The following is a 20,426-nucleotide window of genomic DNA, read 5'->3' as shown; positions in this document are numbered from 1 at the left end:
CCTCCTTTTCTCCAGACTAACCCCCCCCAGTTCCCTCAGCTGTTCCTCATCAGACTTGTGCTCCAGACCCTTCACCAGCTCTGTTGCCCTTCTCTGGCCCTGCTCCAGCACCTCAAAGTCCTTCTTGTAGTGAGGGGCCCAGAACTGAACACAGGATTCGAGGTGTGGCCTCACCAGTGCCCAGTACAGGGGGGATGATCACTTCCCAATCGCTTGGCGTCTGTTTATATTTCTGATACAAACCAGGATGCTACTGGCTGCCTTGACTGCCTGGGCACACGCTGTCTCATATTCAGGTGACTGTCAACCAACACCTCCAGGTCCCTTTCTGCTGAACAGCTTTCCAGCCACTCTTCCCCAAGCCTGTAGTGTTGCATGGGGTTGTTGTGACCCAAATGCAGGACCTGGCACTTTGTCTTGGTGAACCTCATACAATAGGCCTCAGCCCATCGATCCAACCTGTCCAGATCCTTCTGCAGAGCTTCCTGCCCTCCAGCAAATCAACACTCCTTCCCAGCTTGGTGTCATCTGCAGAATTCCTGAGGGTGCCCTTGATCCCCTCATCCAGTTCATTGATAAAGATATTAAACAGAACTGGCCCAAATACTGAGCCGTGGGGAACACCACTTGTGACTGGCCACCAAATGTATTTAACTTCATTCATCACAACTCTTCGGGCTCAGCCATCCACCCAGTTTTTTTACCCAGTGAAGTGTACGCCCATCCAAGCCATAAGCAGCCAGTTTCTCCAGGAGAACGCTGTGGGAAACATTGTCAAAAGCTTTACCGAAGTCTAGGTAGACAATGTATACAGCCTCTCCCTCCTCCACTAAGTGTGTCACCCTGTCACAGAAGGAGGTCAGGTTGGTCAAGCAGGAGCTGCCTTTCATAAACCCATGCTGACTAGGTCTAATCACCTGGTTGTCCTGTACCTGCCATGTGATGGCATTCAAGATGATAGTCAGAATTTTAACCAAGAACCACCTTATTAGCCAAACCCCTTGTGTTTTCCATGAGGACTTTATCATTTTCCGCTCAGTGATGGGTTCAAAAATGCTAGGTCTGCAAATTTGTGCGTATGGACACAGGGCTGAAAATACAGACCCTCTTTTACAGCAGACTGTAGGTGAATGGTAACAGCCATTTTAATTTGCTTTGTAGTGAGTACTCTACATGGCTATGGTGTTGGATTTTTTCTGCCTCATCTGAAATAAAATCATCATCATTGTGATAATTTAATACAAAAATCTGTAAAATCACTAGAGTATGTTCCATTCACAAAATCTGAATAATGGCGTTCTACCATGGAAAGAGTTAACACAACGTTTTAAATTGGACAACACCTGACTTTCACCCATGGGCAGCCACCTCATTTGTCATCTGGGGCTCCCTGGCTAGCCCATATCTGTAAAGCAGTCTAATATCTCTCTGCTTGACTAAGCTGTAAATCGTCAAAGTCACATACTTGCAGGTCCTCCATAGCATACTGTGTAGGAAACTACACTGAACATTGAATTCCTATTCCCATGGAACATTCATGGCATGCTTCAAAGGCAAATCACAATGCTCTATAATCAAAAAGTTTAATTCAGCAACCAAAAACTATGTTGCTCTGAGAACTTGGAAAAAATAATTGCCTCATGGTAGGAAATTAGATTGTTTTACTATTTCTAAATAAAACCAAAACACAATTAGTAATCATGCTTGATTAGAAATTTTGCTCGGCTTTCACTTAAGCCAGTTCATTCCATAGATTTCTCTAAATATGAGGTTTCAAAAAGGTCTTGAGTGAGGAAATGCCAAACACCACAGGAGACAAAGTGACATAATATTAATATCTAGCAAAATAGATGAAGAACTTTATTTGTTCTCAATAACACTGCATAGGCACGCTAAAAAAAAAAGTATGGAACAACTAGCTGTGCATACTTTGGATACACAATTAGCCATGGTACCTAACAATAAGTGTTTCATGAGAATAAAGTCACATAGATCTTTCTGCCACTTAAAAGTTAAAACCAGAAATTAATGGGACAAAACCAAGAAAAGCATTCCTGGAGATATCTGAGAAGACTATAGATGGTTTCACCAAAGCAACTCTATGATTTAAATAAATGTGCATTTAAACTTAGGTAGGTAGGTTACTGGCAAATGCTATTAGCTTCTCCTTGGGAATCTCCCAGAAGCAGCAGGCACAAGATATGGAAGTTTCCACAGGAAGGCCCAAGCTTCAGCTGAAAAACAGGCCTTTATAAATTAGTAGCTGAAGTTGTAATCCATGCACACATGCCTTTTGCTGCCTCATGCACACTCTAAGAAGAGGGCAGACTGTGTATCTCCTCCCACTTCAACAAACAAGGAACAATCCTGAAAGGGGTGTCTGTGGGGCACATCGCAGAGGCCGAATTTCATGCAACATTGGCTGCCTACTTCTGGGAGACATCGATAGGCACCTGTAGAGATCAGTTCAATCAATTCAATCAAGGTTATGCTTTCTAAGCCAGAGAAATTGTTCTCAAGAATAGACAAGATCTCAGGTGACAAGTTCAGAGTACCTAACAATGAGATCAATTAGAAAGGCTGATTCCAACTTAAATAATTCCACCCTCTTTTTTTTTTTCTTACTTGTCAGCCTTATTGCCCTTTACACAGGTATGGCTGGATGGGATGCTCTTCAAATAAGAGGCCAGGGAGATTAAAGCTGTGAGTGGAGGCTGAGCAGGGAAAAACAGAATTGGGAATAAACTGTTCAAAAATTATTGGTGAGTACAGTTAATTTGTTTGTAAAATTAATTTCCAATTCCTTGCAAGCACTGTTCATCTGTCACTCTGTAGTTGGTGGTGGTGGTAGCGAGGCAGGCAGGTTCCAGCAACTTGGAGTATTCTTCATGCATTGCCCTGGTCTGCTTCCTCTGCAAGGACGGAAGAAAATGGAAGGGTACAGGAGTTGAGAATGATATGCCAGTTCCCTCTCTCAGGCTGAGACAAAGCAAGATGTGGGTTTGGGAAGGCAGGTTGTATGTGAAGCACAGTACAGGAGAGTGAGTTGCTGTTTGACCAGGGTTGAGGGGCATCCATAGCACTCAACACTCATGTCACCTTCAAACCTATGTGTGCTTGATAGGGGGCTGAGACTTTTTCTGCCCCACTGGGAGAGAGAAGCAGAGTGGGATTTGTCACAGCTGGGGTGGACACAGGAGCACAGTGCAAACAGGCAGGGAGGATGTTTACTCAGCAATAAGATATGCTCTTAAAGTGTTCTTATTTCTCTGTAGAGTGGAATAAACCGGCTGCATCAGTACCATTAAGGGCAGGGAAGGAAGCTTTTGGCTTTGCAACTGAGATCTGCCTTTTAGTCAGTGCAGATCACCTTTGGACACCTAGACCAGTGGATGAACCTCTTAAGTGGTAACTTCCCATGTTCCTTTCCAAGGAAGATAAAATCTCTGCCTATTAGCAGACATGGGGCAGAGTAGCCAAAAATCTAAAGCCTCCCCACTAGTCTTGGACTGGATAACCAGACCACACCAGTACACCCTTTAGAAATGCTTTACCGTCCACTCTTTATCTATCTCAGGACTTAAGCACCATTTTTTCCATGAAGGAAGTCTGTAGACCAAGAATCAGCAGAACACAGCTGTACCTACAGACACAGCCCAGGTTAGGAAGCAACATGGAGTAAAAGCTTGGGAGTTCAGGCTCTTTTCCAAGACACCAAGACACAAAAGGAGATAAATTTCACCATTTACCACCAGCAAGAGACAAAGCTTTTGCCTTCCTGAAGTTCAAATAATTTTTTCTCTGCTTTTAGATACACAGTCAGGCCATGTGAAAAATCACTTCCCAGGATCACAGTGCTCCATATTCCAAACACCTGAAGGTGATGGGAAGCCATACCTGCCAGTCTTCACATTGGAATACTCCATATAAGACAGGAGAAGTATCCTTGGTCAGGGCCTTCCACAGAAGCACCTACATTACCTGTGCTCCTAAGCCAAACACATGCGGCCTTGCACCGCAGAGAACCTCCAAAAAAAATCATAGCCTTTCTGTCCTGCCAGCTCAGATTCCAAACCAAAACTGAGGGCTGGCTGCCTAGGGTCATGAGGAATACCTTCCTCCTGAGAGGACCCCTATCCTGCCTGAGCAGCAGGGTAGCTGTTGCTCCAGATAGTAGCTACCAAAGGCAAACTTGCCATCTCTTGGGATCCAAGGCATGCTGCAATGTGCCAGCACTGCTATGGGCTTTGTCACATACAATTGCTAAGCAGGCTAGTGTGCCATATTGGAGAACTATGATCCACAGATGAGTGATGTAGCTGTGTGTATAGGTGGAGGTCTACCACCAGGACAGTTTTATGGACAACTATACAAGAGAGGCAAGCCCAAGTTCCCGTAAAAGTCAAACACCTCTTCAATAGCAAGGGCTGGGAGGGATTCCTCTGCAATTAGAACTCCCTGCTACAGGTATGGCTTCAGGCTCAGAGTAGGAAATGAGGGGTTGAGAGCAGCACCACATTACAACTTTAGTGAAAAGGTATGCTGGGCTTAGGCAGGAGGTTCTGGAACATGGCATGAAACCATGATAGGTCAAACCATGACATGCTGCTTTTTAGGGTATCTTTTGGTGGTCTTGATTTGCTCTACTACTCCAAACAGCGTTTTTGGGGAGAAGTGTGCCAGGTGGTTTGAAAGAACCAAGTTCCCTCAGCATGATGCCACAGCTACACTAGCTGGAGCTCCCAGGAAGGACCAGAGGATACCTCAAATCTGAGACAATAAGAATGATGTAAGAAACTTGAAGTCCAAGGGGCACTAACAGAACAGTAGGGACACAACCTTCATTCAAGCCAGGAGAATCTGACTATGGAAATCACTTTAAGAATGCAGGGGTGGAGGGTTTTGAATGAGACAACAACATTGTGCCTCCTGTGCTCTCAGATTTGTATACAAAATCTGTGCCTGTGAGTTGGGCCAATCTCATTCAAATTTGAGCAGAAAGAGAAAAGTATTGGCTAGAAGACCAAAGATAAAATGAAAAACGACGTAGAGAGCTGCAAAGGGTGGGGCTCTCGCTACCTTACCGGTGGTGCAGGGAGCGCTGTACTCCTGTGTGGCAAATTCATCTGCAAAAGAGAAGGGGAGGGCAAGAGCGGGCTGTCAGAGCCCCTGGCACGCCTGGCAGAGGGATGGGTACCAGAGAGACACTTGTCCCAGGCCACACAGCAGGCTGCTGCCACCGTCTGGGAGGGCTGGGGGATGCTTCCTCTGCCCTGTCCCTTGGTGGGTGACACCTGCACAGCAGACCTGGCCCCCACCGTGTTCTCTGGGGCCTGCCTGGGCAGGAGGAGAGGAGAAGAGGGAGGAGGGCAGGCGGTGGCCTCCAGCCCTCGGGGCCTCTCTGTGCTCAGAGAGCTCAGGCAGTGCAGGGGAGGGAAATGGCCCATGCCAGGGGCCCCTGTGGGTCCCCACAGCCCCCTGTGCCCTCCGTGCATCCCACCGCCCGTCCTCACTCCCACGGGCAGCCCAGCCCCGCACTCACCTGTCTCGTAGTAGTCATAGACCTTCACCTGAGCTGGCTTCAGGCCCTGCACGGGGATGTCCTGCTCCACCGCGAAGGAGAAGCTGAGGGTCTCGCTGCTCAGCTGGGGAAGGGAAGGGAAGTGGTGGAGGTTCAGGGTGGCTCCGCACTGCCCTGGGCTCCCTGATCCCTGCGCACTGCCCGCAGGCTCCCTCACTGTCCCCTGGGCCCTGCGGGTGTGTGGGCTGCGGGCTGAGGGGCCAGGGGAAACCCTGGTGCCTTTCCCCACACCGCGGGAGGCTCTGGCTGGTGGGGGGTCAGGGACTAGCCTGTGTGCGGGTGGAGGGAGAGCCTGTGGAGGGCTGGGACAGACGTGTCTCCTATGAGAAAGTGGCAAGGTCAGTGGCAGACAGGTTTACGTTTCATGTTTACAAGCCAAGGGATGCCCAGCGTGCTTTCCATCACTGTGCATGCTGCTACCAGTGTGCTGGCAAGCTCACTGTGTGTGCCCCATGCAGCCCATGGTCAGTACTCACCTGCTCTATGTACAGCAGAACATGGTTTGTGCTGACTTCTGTCCGTTGTATCTGGTGAAACCAGGTGTTTGAGAGCTGGAAAGAGGAGATACGGGAGAGGTTGCTGATCTGAAGAGAAGTTAGTCAACCCTTCAACTCAGATTAGCTTCTCCTCACCACAGGAAAATTAGCAGGTGGATGCTGAGAAGTAAAGCTCAGAGAAGGTACTTCTCAAGTGACTTGGCAAAAACTCATGTGAGGCCCTGTATAGTAAGTCTTCCCACAGTTCCTACTATCTTATGCTCTTGCACCTCCTCAAAACAAAACTGGAATGAGGCAACAGCATTGTCACAGTTGTTGTACATCTCTGAAGGCTCCTGAGTCCCTGAAATTAGACCTGATGATCTTCCAGCTCTTAGTCTCAGTCCAAATTGGGCATATATTTTGAGCTACTACAAGCTACTACTGAAAATGCTTGAGGGGTGGGAAGGAGGTGCTACTGCTGGTATCCCTCAATCACCTCTCTTCCACACCTGAGTGTCAGAAGTGCTGGAGATGAAGAGAAAAAGGTCTAAAAGGGGAGAAGACACCAGGAGATGAATTAAATGCTCCTTCAAATATGGAAATAGATGCCTGGATACATATGTGCGAAGAAAGGCATAATGAACATTCTGCATTCCTCACAGATGTATACAGCAAGTGTGCAGAGGACAATGGTGAGATCAAGCTCATTCAAACCCCGAAGCCCTCTAGTTTGCTAAAGAGACTTGGAAGGTGTCTTGAAGATAAGAAGCTGGATGTTGCTGGTTTGACAAGCAGGCTCCTACCTTCCTCACAGAGGACTTCACGGGGATGAATCCCGACAGCATCTTCACATCCACAATCACCATGTTGGAGCCATTGCGCTCCCCAGTGTAACTAAGGAAGCAAGCAACAAAGGTACAGTGCACCTCAAGTCAAAGCTGGAGGCACTTCCAGCTCTTCCATAGCACCTGGCATCCCACCATGTCCTGGCAATCCAGCACCTACTTCTCCAGCTATGCCAGGCTCTCCCAGTCATCTACACATCCTCTCAGGAGCCCAGCCCTGGGCTGCCCGCACAGCTCCACCACTGCAGGACATGTCCTTCCTCCACAGCCTCTGACCCCACTCCAGCTGCTTCCCACCCAGCTTCCCGGAAATGCCTTGCCCCTCCAGGGCTTCCAGACCAGCTCACCAGACTCCAGCTCCCATGGCCTCTCAGGAAGGCTCAGACCGAAACGCAGACTCACCTGACATTTATGCCTATGTCAAAGACCTTGTGAGCCTTGGAGCCTGCGCATGTCTCCGGGATTGTGTACACATGAAGCATGAAGGGCGCATCCTGCTGCGAGGGCTGCACGTTGTACCGCAGGCTTGTCTAAGGGAGAGCCAACAGCCCTGTGTGAGCATGTGTGCGTGCTCAACACGTGAGATAGACCATCCTCTCCCCACTTCTCCCATTCTCACAGCTCCTCCACACTGCGGATCCTTCCCTCCTTCCCTTCTTCCTCTATGTACCTCTACTCTTCTCTTGCCTCTCCCAGAGCCTTCCCTCCCATTTCTCCTCTCCCCTGGTCCCTTCTGCCCTCTGCCTGGCTCCTGCCTGGTGAGGGGCTGCCCTCCCAGGGTGCCACAGGCTCCCATCACCCTCACCTGCAGGTAGACGCATCCTTCACCAGACACCTCTGTGCTGTACTCCCCGGGCACGTGGGGCAGGGGCACGCGCTGCAGCAGCAGCCGGTTGTGGGGATCCACTTGGAAGTCTTGCTGGAAGTCCCCTCCAGATCGCAGGGTCACTTTGGAAGCTGCTCCGCTCTTGGCATAGGTGACAGCCCCGTAGAGGGACAAGGCTTGGAGAGCCACCACCGTGTCCTGAAAGAGATGGGTCCCAGCACCCAGGGGGATGTCGTTGGCCTTTCCACAGCCTGTCCTCCCACAGCCTGTCCTCCCACAGCCTGCCCTTTGCTGCTGGGGGGGGAACGCTCCCTCCATTTTTCACTTCCCCCAGTTGTCAGCAGAAAAGACAGAGGGGAAGAGCAGCTTTCACATGTTCCTGTTCTCTTTCCGTGCCTTCTGCACAGCAGTTGCATATTCCCTGAGCAACCTGGCATAGAGCTCTGCGGAGCCTTCATTCACTCAGCACAGGGTGAAGCAGCAACTTCATATTGCAACTGGCATAAAAATGCCAATTGCAGCAGAAGCCCTCTCCAATGGGACAGACACTTGTCCCTTGTGTCCCTACTGTTCTGCCCCAATGTGTCAAGAAAAGCAGGTCATTAATCAAGGCATTCCCAGAGGCACTACCTGCTTCTAGCCTCTTGGCAACTTGGCAACCATGATGGATACTGCACGGAGATACTGCAGGGCTACCACCCCTGCCCGCCCTGGCAAACCTCAATGCTCTCCCACCTGCATCTCTGACACTTCCCACCTTCTGACACTGAAGTGTGAGGTGGCAGGAGGGAAGCAGCTCACCTGGGTGGAGGAGAAGCCCCCATTGGGGTTCTGCTGAGTGCTGATCCACTTTGCAATGAGAGCTGCGAATGACAGCTCCTCCTGGGAAGGTGCCGGCTGTGCGGTGAGGTGAGCAAGGAGCACGTAGGATGTCATCTCCACTTCAGCAGAGGGAGCCCGGGAGCGATAGTAGGGGAGAGCAACCTCTGGCTCTTTCCCAGGCCGCTGCCAATGAACAGACCCATCTTCACAGGAGGCAGGGAGCATGGAAACAAGACAAAAAGCAATTATTAGCAGTTATTGCAAGGGAGTTCTTGATCTGCTGCCAGTCCAGTTGGGAAGACAGAGCCTCCAGGATGCATCTGCCATGTAGGATGAAGCGGGGAGGGTGAGACAGCTCCTCACTTGCTGCAACTAGGCTGAGACTGCTGAGGCTCAGTCCTCACGCCTGGGTACCTCTTTGTCCTGGACTCCACATTCACACAGACTTGGGCACCTGGAGGAACCAGAGACCTAAGAAGGATGACACTCCTTCCCTTTTTGAAGTGGAGAAGCCAGCGTTAGGCAGTGACAAGCTCTGTGAAGCAGAACAACCCAAGGAACGTGACCAGGCCTTGACAGACACTTGCAGACACTTCAAGGGAAGATGTAATGCCAGTGAAAGAGATTTCCCACCAGGAGCACTCACCCTTTTTCACAGCTTCCCTTTCAAGTGAAGTGAGCAATGCCTTCCTCTTCTCCTCCTTCCCTGCGAGGGCGAAGGCATATGCCATCAGTGCCTTGGTGTACACGTGATTTTCTTTCTCACCTGCTGCCATTTCCAGGCAGAACAGGGCGTTACGTACCACAGAGTGCTGGGGAGAGAGAGAGACTGAGCTGGAGCAGGCAGCGCTCATACTGAGATCCATCTTAGAATAGCAGGAATCGGACGGTACCTGTGGACCCTTGACATTCCCACTCTCCTGCTGACAAAGATTGTACTATTGTGTATCCCTCCCCCTTCAGGTCCAACACCCACTGGAACAAATGGGCAGCCATTATCTTGTTATCTGCTATTCTTTAATATATGTTCCTGTAATGTTTTTTGCCCAGTTTATTTATAAGGACTGTGAAGCAGGGCTTTAATCCTTCCGCCTTGAGAAGAATTACTGGCCTGATTATGTCTCAGGGCAAGGGGAGTCACTGGATACTTGTTTTCCTCCTCTAGCTACCACCCTGAGACTGTTTTGTGCTTTCACTCTCTGTTCTATCTTTTCCTTTTTATTGCTTAGTTACCCTTTTCCAGGGCCTCCTGAAAAAAGTTCATTTTGCTGGAACTGTAGCTTCTAGTTTGGAGTTAAATTCTATCTCTGCAGAAGAAAGAATATATCTTTTTCTGTTTCTATTTTTCTATTTTCTGGAATACTTTTTGTGACTTGTAAACATCAACAACGCATGTCTTTTTGAAGCCAGAATCTCAAGCATAGTTTAAGAGCACAATCACTATAGCGAAGCAAAAGTTGTGTATTTTACACAGTGTTAAGTAACAGACACTGACCCCATGACCTTTCAGCAAGATACAGGACTATTCCTCATTTGTGATTGCAAAACTGCTATAAAATTGAAGCAATAACACTGCAGGCGGAGCATACCATGATCTGGAGCCTGTCAGCACATTCACAGCTTAATCAGTGGTTTAGATAGAAAAGACTTATTTTGCAGTGGCTTTTGCCTTCACAGGGTGACTACTGAAAGATGAAATCTTTGGTGGTAACTTCTGGAGAAGCAATTCAGCTGCTTTTGAGAAAGCAAAGAATAAAAGCAGAATTGGTTGGTTCTATGCCTCCCCTAAGTTGTCCTATGCTTATTAGTGTTTGTAAGGCAAGTGCTGGGGAGGAGTTCAGTCTAATGACACGACATGGCAGTAGATACACATGCTCAGGACAGGACTAATAAATTTTTCATGAGGGGTCTAATATGGCTTATTTTACTTACAGAAATACTCTGTATGCTTGTCAGTAGCATTAAATACCTAAAGGCTGTGCTACCCTCAGGAGTTCGTGCAGCTTAACTTGAAATGCACCCATACTGCAGACAGATTCTGACAAACCTCTTCACATTCAGTGACACTCTTAGGCTCAGGCAAGGAGATGAAAAACATCCTTGTTCTCCAGTGCAGTTCTGCCTGAAAACTTGCCTTCTGAACATAACGCATACCAAAGAAAGAATACTCTTTTGGTGAAGTTAATGTCATTCATGTCACCCTGCTGACAAAAGAATTCCTTCTGCTGGTTCTTACTATATACAAAAAAAACTTTCAACATGAAACAGCCCCTACTACATCTGGAGTGGAGAGATTACAGCAGCCCAGCAGCCATCATGGCTCAGCAGTCCCTCTGATGCAATTCACACCCTGATTTTAGCCGCACCACAGCCTTGTCTCACAGCGAGGGGATCACAAACTCAGCGATCAGAATGACCAAACTCACATTGCTTTTAAGTAGGCCTCAGGCTTTTCACAGATTACCTACTATTCCCTATAAGTATGCTTTATTAGTTATAGGTGTACCTTATTCCCCAAGCATTAAGGATGGGGATTTCCCATAAAACAATAGAGAAGGGGCAGAGAAAATGAGAATGAATCCCTGAGTGTTCCACGTTTTTTTTTACAGACTTGTACTGTTGTGTCAACATAATAGGCCCATGCAAGTGGTTCAACACGAATGCACTATGCCAAGAAACACAAGGAGATTTTTGTGCCTATGGAAAAACTATTTGGCTGATTTCAGAGATTTAAATATTATTTAACTCACTGCTAATCCAAGCTGTACTCTTTTAAAGGAGAAAAAGCATGGTTCTCCACAAAAGAACTCAGAAAAAGATTAAGTGAATTGTGTATATGGGAGACAAGATTGGGCAGGGGAGGAAAATAGAGGAAAAGTGTTATTCTAGTCTAGGCTTGAACGGAAAGAATATTCACATGGGATTTCTTCTTTCAAAGGTAAAGGGACCTGATAATCTGTGGGTGGGGGACACTAGTAGGGCAGGTTAGTACCATCTGTGGCTCGGGTTGGGGTGCAGACACATACAGTTACAGGCAGAGGAATCTCCAGCAAGGCAATAGTGATGTAGGCTGTCAGCGTGATCTCATCGTTCACTCCACCCTGCAGGGAATCACAAAAGTACATGTTGATCCCAGGGAATCACAAAAGTAGATGTTGATCCCACACAGCTCCACTGCCTTTTCCCTGTGGTACATATCTACATCCTGCAGTGACAAATTCTTCCTGGCCTCCTTCTCATGGTAAGTCCTTCAGAAGATGCTGTTGGCTTCTTCCTGCTTCTGTGATAGCTCACATATATAACTCCCCCTCCTCCCAACCCTCAAGTGCTGAAATAGCTCTGTTGGTCCCAGAGTGACTTATGGTCAAGTTCTAGCCTGACAAAGCCCATGTGGAGCCAACCAGGCAGACACGTTACCTTCATAGCATTGTTCAGGAGTGTGCCAGAACTGCGGAAACAGCCGTTCTCCTTCTGCTTTTGACTAAGCCAGACCAAAGCATCCTGGATGTGCTTCTCATCTATGAAGATATGAGGCTGGGCCTGGGCAAAGGACTTGAGGACAAAGGCTGTGAGCCTGAAAGTGATAAAGGGAACTGAGACATCCTGAGCAAGCCCTATATCCATCAGAGGTTACAGGGCCTGTGTGGCCATCACTGTTCTGGAGGAATGGAGTAAAGGCTGCAGGACTTGATCACAGTGGGCTGGTTGGAAATTGAGAGCAAGCTTAGAAACTCAGTGAGATAGGGATCGGTGCTAACTGGAGCCTGTCATTCATAGCCCTGAGGGCTGCAGCTAGGTAGGCAATGGCACTCTGGGGATTCATCAGCATCTTCTGCAGGGCATCCTGCAGGTCATTCTCACTTGAGCTGAAGAAGGGTGTCAGGGGAGGTAAGTAGCTATCAGTGCAGCATTGCAAATCTAAAAGGCCTCTCCCTTAGCATCCTTCCCTCCTCCATTATCCTACATGATTATCCTGTGATGTCATGATTATAATTTCATTTCCACCTCCATTCCGACCTCCACAATGACCAGGCATAAGAGAATACTGAGGAAAAGGAGGGCATGAAAAGCAGAAATGAAAAACCAGTGGTACTGAAGTCTTACCAGGTATTCCCCACTTGCCCATAACGGGGCCCAAAGGTGCTATAAGAACCATCCCAGTGTTTGTACTTCAGCTGCCTTTGATACCCTGAAAAGGAGAATGAAAGAAAATTTTAATTGCCACAGTACTTTTCAAGGAACCATGCAAAGGAAATGTAGGAGACATAGGACACAGTATCTCTCTTCTAATGGCACAAGTGTGAGGTACGCTGCTCAGTGTTACCATGGAAGTTCAGGCAAACACAGCTCTGACGACCTCTGTCCTCGTCCCTAAAACACCTGGGAACTGGGTATCTGAGGTCATTGCTGCTCTCTGCCTAGACTTCATGAGGAGAGGTAAATGTATCCCAGACTTTAGAGAAATAGGAAAATGGTTTCCAGGGGAGAACTGAACAAAGGTGAGCCCTACACAGGATAGAGATGCAGAAAACAGGATCATTTTCATCAGAAGAAGTGCAACTTTTCTGTGACATAACTGAGTAAAACTGGTCCCTTCTTAGTCAGCAGACACCCACTGTGTCCATATGTACTGATATTATGTCTGCCAACATGTCCTAGCTAATGTGTCAAATTTCTGGCCTAGTCAAGGGTGAGTGACACTTTTTAAATCTTAATCCTAAGGATGGTCTGAGATATACATAAGCAGACACCATCATGAGTGGTTACAGGCTGATTTATGTATTTTATACATTCCTTTTCTTACAATGTCAGCTCCTGAGTTGTCAGTACTGGACGTTTTCTATGTTCCTGTTTGGATGCTGTCTGTCTTCCCCTGCACCTCCACCTGAGCACAGGATTCTCTCTTACAGATACTATGTTATGTACACCTGACCTACCACAGTACCACATTTCCTTCCAAAGAACACACAAGCACAGCCTCCCTCAGATTGCATATGCTAGTGGCCAGTATCTTTATCCAGTTGCCAAGGGAAGGAATGAATAGACAAGCAAAAGCCACGTCCCAGCTTACCGCTCACTAGGTATCCGATGGCCTTGGACTTGACCTCCTCACTCAGCTGCCCTGTCTTATTCAGGTAGTCCAGCACATAGATGTTGGGTGCAAACAGGACCATGTTCTGCTCCCCACAGCCGAACGGCATCTGGAGGAGCTGGTGGAGGTTCTGCATGGCAGTGCCCATGATGTCACCTGGGGAACGGGACCATTTCCAGTGTAAATGTTCAGGGCCTGCTGGTGGACTGAGCGCAGCCCGAAGAAACACTGCAGTGTTTCAAAACAGCATGTGACACTTTGAAAATGCTTTACTTACCTAATACTGAGAAATACGCTCTGGCTGAGCCATCCACCACAGTCTCGGGGAGAACCAGGGAAACTGGCTCTGACACTGACTTTTCTGGTATAAAAGAACAGATCAATCTGGTTAAAATTCCAGGTATATCTACATGCATGGGTAGCAGCTAAGAGGGTGAGACACCATCCCCTGCACAGGGATTTCCTTCCTTCAACAAATCCATTCATCTGTAATTTGTTGTGAAAGCTTCCCATCCTGCAAATTTTGTGTTGGGCCTGCCATACTCTCACACACAGACAGTCACGGGCTTCTACATGGCACTATCACCTGGCCTAGATTGACAAGTACTCTTTCCAGCCTATTTTTCTGGCCTTTTCTGCTTTGGTAGGCTGGCCTGGCTTACTGCAGGTTCGGTTCATGATTATACACCTAGTGAATGAAAGACATTAGCAATAATCCTATTGAATCACAGATATTTTCTCCCTTTAGGGACCTGGCCAGCTGCAGTTCCTGAAATATGCTTCTGCCTCTGTAATTGCAGACACTATTACAGCCTCAGCTCTTGTCCTATAGGGGGAATTATTTTCACTACCAGTTGGACATACCTCTAGTTTGTTCGATTTTATCAGATCCCTACATCTTTCTTCTCAGAGCGGAGCATTCAAAAACCTTGTCATCTCCCTTTGTCTTTAGTCTCTATCTTTGCAAAGAAAGTCTTAGAAAACAAAAGGCTCTTACCAGAGGCACACAGCACAGAGTTGTAGGTAGTTTCCACTTCAGTCCCTTCCGGCTTAGGGAAAAAGGTTAGAAAAAAAACCCAAAATATGTGAAACAACAACAACAAAAAAAAAAAAAAAAAAAGGCAGAAATATCAATATGGAAACTAAAAGGGACTCTAAGAAAATGAAAATCTTATAAATTCTCCTGTGGTAATAACTTCATTATACCAAAAAGTCTTTAGAAATGGCTTAAAGTTTTTTCCTCAATATGCTAAACTGAGGATAATTGAAGACTATAACATGCTGGCATGAAATTTAATACATGTTCTTTCCTTTCTTACTACTGAGAGAGGCCCTATGACTTCACAGGTTATGAACCAGATAGCATGCAACATGATGCTACCGACAGTGCTAACAGAGCCACAGGCTTCTGTCTTCCAAGGTACTACCCACCTTGGCCCAGTCTAGAAGAACTCTTCATACTGCGATGACAGCTGAATGCCTGGGACACCAGTAGAATATGTATGCAAGAGCTTTGACAGGTAGCAACTAGAGCACTCCAATGCACTCACAAGTGACACGTTACAACACCAGAATTTTAATACATGCCACAGTCAACTAGTGACCGTATCCTTCTGTTTCAAAAACTTCTAGTCTAATTTTTGAAGTTGGGAAAGAAACCCCATTTTCTGTTGAGCTGGCTGAAAATATTCTGCATTAAACTCAGGAGTCAAATATTTACTAGAAAACATACTTTGTCAGAGTTTATTTCAGTTGGATCCTCACTTTTTTTTTTTTTTTTTAAACTCCAGATAGGAGAGTTCCCGTTGTTTCCAAAAATTCCCAACTTTTGCCAGCTGAATTCTTTTTCCAGCATGTAAACAATGTATTATTACCTTCACTTTCTCACACAGCTAAAATACATTGTTTCTCATTCTTTAGTGACAGTGAAAGGATCAAAAAGATCCTTTCTGGATCAAAAGAGAAGGGAAATAATTAAAAAAAAAAAAAAAGGAAAGCTTTTATGTTAAACTATGACGGAGCTAAATGTTTCAGTTTGAAAAGGCACCTTCTTGTTTGTTTCAGTGTGTCATTCTGAAATGCAACTGAGAAATCCATTGTTTTGTTTGATTTTGAACATCTCAGCAGGAAATTAAAACATACAAACTGTAACTATTTGAAAGATTTTCCTTTCCAACTGAGAATTTCCTGAGTGAAAAAACATCCTGTTTCCCAACCAGCTTTCAGCAAGGCTTAGTTTCCCAAGGGGCAACAGAACACCCCAGGGGCTCCGGCACACTCCCTTCTTTCTCCCTGGGATGCACTGCCTGCTGCAGGGGATGTTGTCATCCATGCATTTGGGACAATGCAACTCCAAGCAAGTTACACTGTATCCACCCCGGCTGAATAATTGTTCAACCTTGGATGCTAATCTCCTATTCTACCCAGTCAGGGCTTGCTGTAGATTAATTACCTCAGTACAATTTACAGGATAAAACCAGTAATCTCTCAGACACCCTGAGAGAAATCATTTTAATGCTCATTCAGTTACTTTCACTCCCACACCATCTGGGAGAAAAGACTTTACAGTTCTTATCTTCCAATATCTTCAAAAAACAAAATAAACACTCTTTTTCCTGAAGGCATATATGAAATCAGGAAGTTTTCGTGAAATGTTAACATTATTCATTCCATGATATGTGAAATGCACTGTACATTCAAATTAATTTGTAAATAAGTGAATTAAAAAATAAAAAAAGAAGCCTAACAGATAGGATTGTTCCACCATTACATTCAGGTTAGCAAAACATATTATGAAGTTATGTATTACATGAATCCTAGCTCTGCCTTACTGAAAATTGGAATGTCTGCAATGTAAGTAGGATTGCAATGCTATATATTACTATATTACTCCTGACTTAATTTTATTAAATATGATTATTCTTTCCTGTCGTGCAAAGGATTGACAATATTATGACGTGTTGTATTATATAAATTTTGCTATACTATGTGCTAGTACTTTTGGTTTGCTACTGATACCACAGGGAGTCTCACACTGTGGATTAATTTTATGACTGGCTATTTACCATGGGAAAAACTGTGGTTTTATCATTGCAAAACACTGCTTAAGGAAAAAAATGTACAAAAGAATGAAAAAAAGTTCATACTGTTTAAAGATTCTTAAGAGTGTAATAAAAACAATTCAAAACAATGATGGTAGTTTTGTTTGGAAACACTAGTAGATTGTGGTGATTTTTCCATATTCCAGAGTACTGGCCAGGTGCTGGAGGAGATGTATAATGTTTCTGGTGAGTCTTCCATTTAAAACCTATCCCTGTGATTTATTACAGGTAAAACCAAGGAGTTCTCATTTATCTCCCAGATGATGTGTCTGGGGCAAACCTGTCATTATTGCCTGCTTTATTATTTCTGTCCCACTATGTAATATAATGCCCTGCTTGTACTATGAGATGGCAACATTAGGAGTTATGGGCTCTACTGGCCTGTGTGAGATTTACCAATGCTTCTTTTATAAAAGCGTGCAGAGTAAGAGTCACACAAGCCATTATTGCTGCTATCATGGCTAAAACATATCTCACACAGCAACTGTTGCAGTAGAGCATGAAATTATTATTGCTTTTCTATGCTACCAAACTCAGCAGCCCACATACCTCCACCAGCAGCTGTCTGATGACCGTGTCCTTCCTCCCTTTCTCAGGAGTCTCCACGATGGGGTTCCCACAGGGCTGCTTGTTCTGCAGGGCCTCAGTGCTCACTGAGAACTCCACCTGTCCTGGAGGAAACAGGGGTTATCCAGCCCTGCCAGGCAGTGCCAGGGACATACGTGTTTGTGTTTGTGCTGGGCACTCTCTGGGGCATTACAGAGAAGCTTTTCCAAGAGGAGAACTAAACTCGAGAGAGTTTTGATCCAGCTGCAGCCTTCCAGGCCACCTTCTTTGTGATGACCACCTCAGGAGGTGCTAGTCCATCAGCAAGAAGAGTAGCGGAGGGGCAAGTCTTGTAAATCAGTCTTGTTCTGGGAGGCTTTAGAGAAAGCAAGCTTTGACTAAAATGTTTAAGACCCAGACACATTAAGCTAAGACATTCTCAACTCCATAACAGGAATGTCTGAGTGCTTTGCACGCATTAAGGGAATTTGTGATTTCTATTCAAATGTTAAGGAAACAATGGCCCATAACACTTAGTTTGTTTAGCACCTGGATGCTGCATCCCAGTACAGTGTCTTAACCCCAGGGTTGGAATTCTCACTTCTGACATAGACAAGATCCTTGCAGACAGGTTTGGAGTCACCTAGCTCCTCACACCAAAGATCTGATGCCATCCATAGGTATCTGATACCAGCATTTTCTTGTTGTTCAGCTTCTTACCTAGGGATCTTGGTGTTACTGCCCAAGCCACAGTTTTCCTTTCATTCATGCAGATGCAGTAGGATTCTTCCTGCTTCTCTATTGGCATAGTCAGAAAATGAGTAGATTCAGCCAGAGACACACTGACCTGCCAGTTGTACAGAGAGGTGTCATGAAGGAATTGCAGAGAAGCTGGGGTACAGGAGACAGTGCTATACATGGATATGTGTAGTGGAGCTGGTTATACTGTGGGACTGAGAACCTTATGGATATTGCAGAGCAAGAACTGGGTGATAAAGTGGAAAAAGACTGAGGTGTGTACAATTGTAAGAGATTGGGCAGGTAAGTGTAGAGAACAGGATGTGTATCTTGGAAATGGATTCTGCAAAAATGGAGAGCATGAGCCAGTTGTGTGAGTAAAGGCAAAGCAGTGACTACAAACTTAGCCATGGATTAAAGATCCCCCTCATGATTAGTTAGGTGAAGAGGCAAAACGCTAGCAGTAGGAAACCTATTAAGGAACAAGGGAGAATGGAACAAGGAACCTGAAAACTGCAAACAAAACAGGAAGGACAGGGAAATAAATGAGAGTGCACAGGAATGGCTGGATCAGTGCCCCTCCTTGTTTCAGCTTCATTCCTTTCAGAATAAAAATTGTGTTTACAAATAACTGAGCAAAGGCAATTGATATTTTGTTTGACTAACCTCCCAACCTCAAAGACTAACCACTTTTTCGTTGGTGAAAATATGCAGATAAGAATAGTGAAGCTATATAGTCCTCTGCTCAGTGTCTTAGGGGCAGATGCAATAAAACACAGGAAGTCTACATATTCAAGCAAATCTGGTGTGATACTTTGCGAGATGTTTATATGAGATCAGGCAGAAGACTGAACACAGGTATTCACCCTGGTGAACCTGGAGTTTCTAAGTGGGTATGCAACGGCTCTGTGGTCTGTGGATAACTCAAGTTTTGTATTTCTATAGGACAATCACATTAACCCATGATGACAAAGCTGGGGGCCTCAGCAGCAAAGCCTTAGGTTCTGAATCAAATGCAGATTTCAAAATGCTGTCAGAAAAACATATTCTGCTTCGTTTAATACACCAAGAATACCTACAGAAGTACACCTATATGAAATTACTGTCAGAGACAAGTCATCTGGCTTGGGGAAACCATGGTATAAACGGCCCACTGTAGTCTTCCCTAAGCTGTCAGACTGAGCAAAGTTGTGGATCTGTCTTACCCTGATGCAGGTGGTCAAGTAGTTGAAAACGGTGGCTTTCAGCGTGAAGGACTCACCACGCACTACAGAGTAGGGCATGGTGAGCTCTACAAAGAAGGGCTGGAAGGCTCTGAGGGTCACTGTCGGGGACAGGCCAAAGCCCGTGTCTGGTGAAATGCAGAATGCGTTGGCTTTCCACTCGGTGATGGTGTCAGGGATGGTCACATCTAGACCAGCATTTCCCTCAGAGCTGGTGAGAGACAAACAGCAAGATTTCAGTTATATTATGGGGATCATCTATGTTTTTCTCAGCCTGCCGAACAACACCTGCTGACAGCAAACTCTTGACCAGCTCCATATGGGCACTGGCTTTTGCACGTCCCACCAAAGCATCCTATACTTAGTGACCTTGAAAAATCCCTCTGTCTACTAGAAATACCCCTCCTACTGAAACACTGATACTTCCATTGAGGCTTAAGTATCTTCCGAGGTTTTGCCCCAATGACCACACTCTACATTCCCGTAAACACTTACTTCACTGAAACTATGTCCCAGATCCATGTCTCAGGGAAGTACTTCCGGACGGTCTCCACAGGATTGCCAGCAACCATATGTTCTGCTACTTCATAGTCCAAATCTTCAAGCAGATTCAATGCAGTCACTAGGAAATTTGTGCAAGGTCAGGAAGAAACGAAAAGACATGTCAAACTCCTTTCTGAATCAGGAGGATACTTTCCTTCCAGGTAGTGGTTATTCTTAGCTAAAATTTTAAAATTGAAAGAACAACTTTGAAACCTTGGCCAGTGGAAACAAATGTATTTCTCTGTTGTCATCTCAATATTTCATTTTTCCTAATGTTGCTGCTGTTCTTACAGAGATTGGATGGGGTTGAGCATTCTTCCCCCACTGCCAGCAAACCTAGCAGTGCCAAAAGAGCCATGTACAATGATGTTATTGAGGGTACATTTCTACTGCAATATGGAGTCAAATGTGGAACTTACTGACTCCAGATATTACAGTTGCATATAGTTTATTAAATTTGGCAGAAGAATAGATTGTGTTGATACATGACCAGACACAGAAGTCAGACTTAGTCTTCCCCTCCTCTGTCTAAGCTTCTTTTGAGATTAATATGGGTCTTTGCATCTCTGGCCATTAGCAAAGGAACCATGATGCTTTCTCAGTGTTGCATAGTGTTGTGCCTTACGAAAG

The 20,426-nt window shown here is 45.8% G+C and overlaps 1 protein-coding gene across 4 annotated transcripts in view; it reads right to left on the bottom strand.

The window, feature by feature from the left end:
* Positions 1-1,821: 1,821 nt before the first annotated feature.
* The window catches only part of LOC115605812 (alpha-2-macroglobulin-like), a 40,684-nt gene continuing 22,079 nt past the window's right edge, over positions 1,822-20,426 (bottom strand). For 3 of the 4 annotated variants that reach the window (XM_030480827.1, XM_030480828.1, XM_030480829.1), the window contains exons 18-33: positions 19,749-19,875; positions 19,236-19,464; positions 18,013-18,139; positions 17,296-17,417; positions 14,643-14,694; positions 13,923-14,009; positions 13,625-13,801; positions 12,658-12,742; positions 11,971-12,127; positions 11,580-11,654; positions 9,200-9,365; positions 8,533-8,756; positions 7,711-7,929; positions 7,308-7,435; positions 6,864-6,954; positions 5,983-6,132 (exon numbers count right to left, since the gene is read on the bottom strand). In XM_030480827.1, coding sequence (XP_030336687.1) covers positions 5,998-6,132; positions 6,864-6,954; positions 7,308-7,435; positions 7,711-7,929; positions 8,533-8,756; positions 9,200-9,365; positions 11,580-11,654; positions 11,971-12,127; positions 12,658-12,742; positions 13,625-13,801; positions 13,923-14,009; positions 14,643-14,694; positions 17,296-17,417; positions 18,013-18,139; positions 19,236-19,464; positions 19,749-19,875 — 2,201 coding nt within the window. In that variant the 3' untranslated portion in view covers positions 5,983-5,997. Of the gene's footprint in view, positions 2,913-5,084; positions 5,127-5,542; positions 5,646-5,982; positions 6,133-6,863; positions 6,955-7,307; positions 7,436-7,710; positions 7,930-8,532; positions 8,757-9,199; positions 9,366-11,579; positions 11,655-11,970; positions 12,128-12,657; positions 12,743-13,624; positions 13,802-13,922; positions 14,010-14,642; positions 14,695-17,295; positions 17,418-18,012; positions 18,140-19,235; positions 19,465-19,748; positions 19,876-20,426 lie in introns of those variants that run through there. The other variant, XM_030480830.1, reaches the window with a different exon arrangement.

This window comes from Strigops habroptila, chromosome 3 (genome assembly GCF_004027225.2).
Source record: "Strigops habroptila isolate Jane chromosome 3, bStrHab1.2.pri, whole genome shotgun sequence".
NCBI classification, from domain to species: domain Eukaryota; kingdom Metazoa; phylum Chordata; class Aves; order Psittaciformes; family Psittacidae; genus Strigops; species Strigops habroptila.
This window is presented reverse-complemented; position numbering and strand designations above follow the sequence as displayed.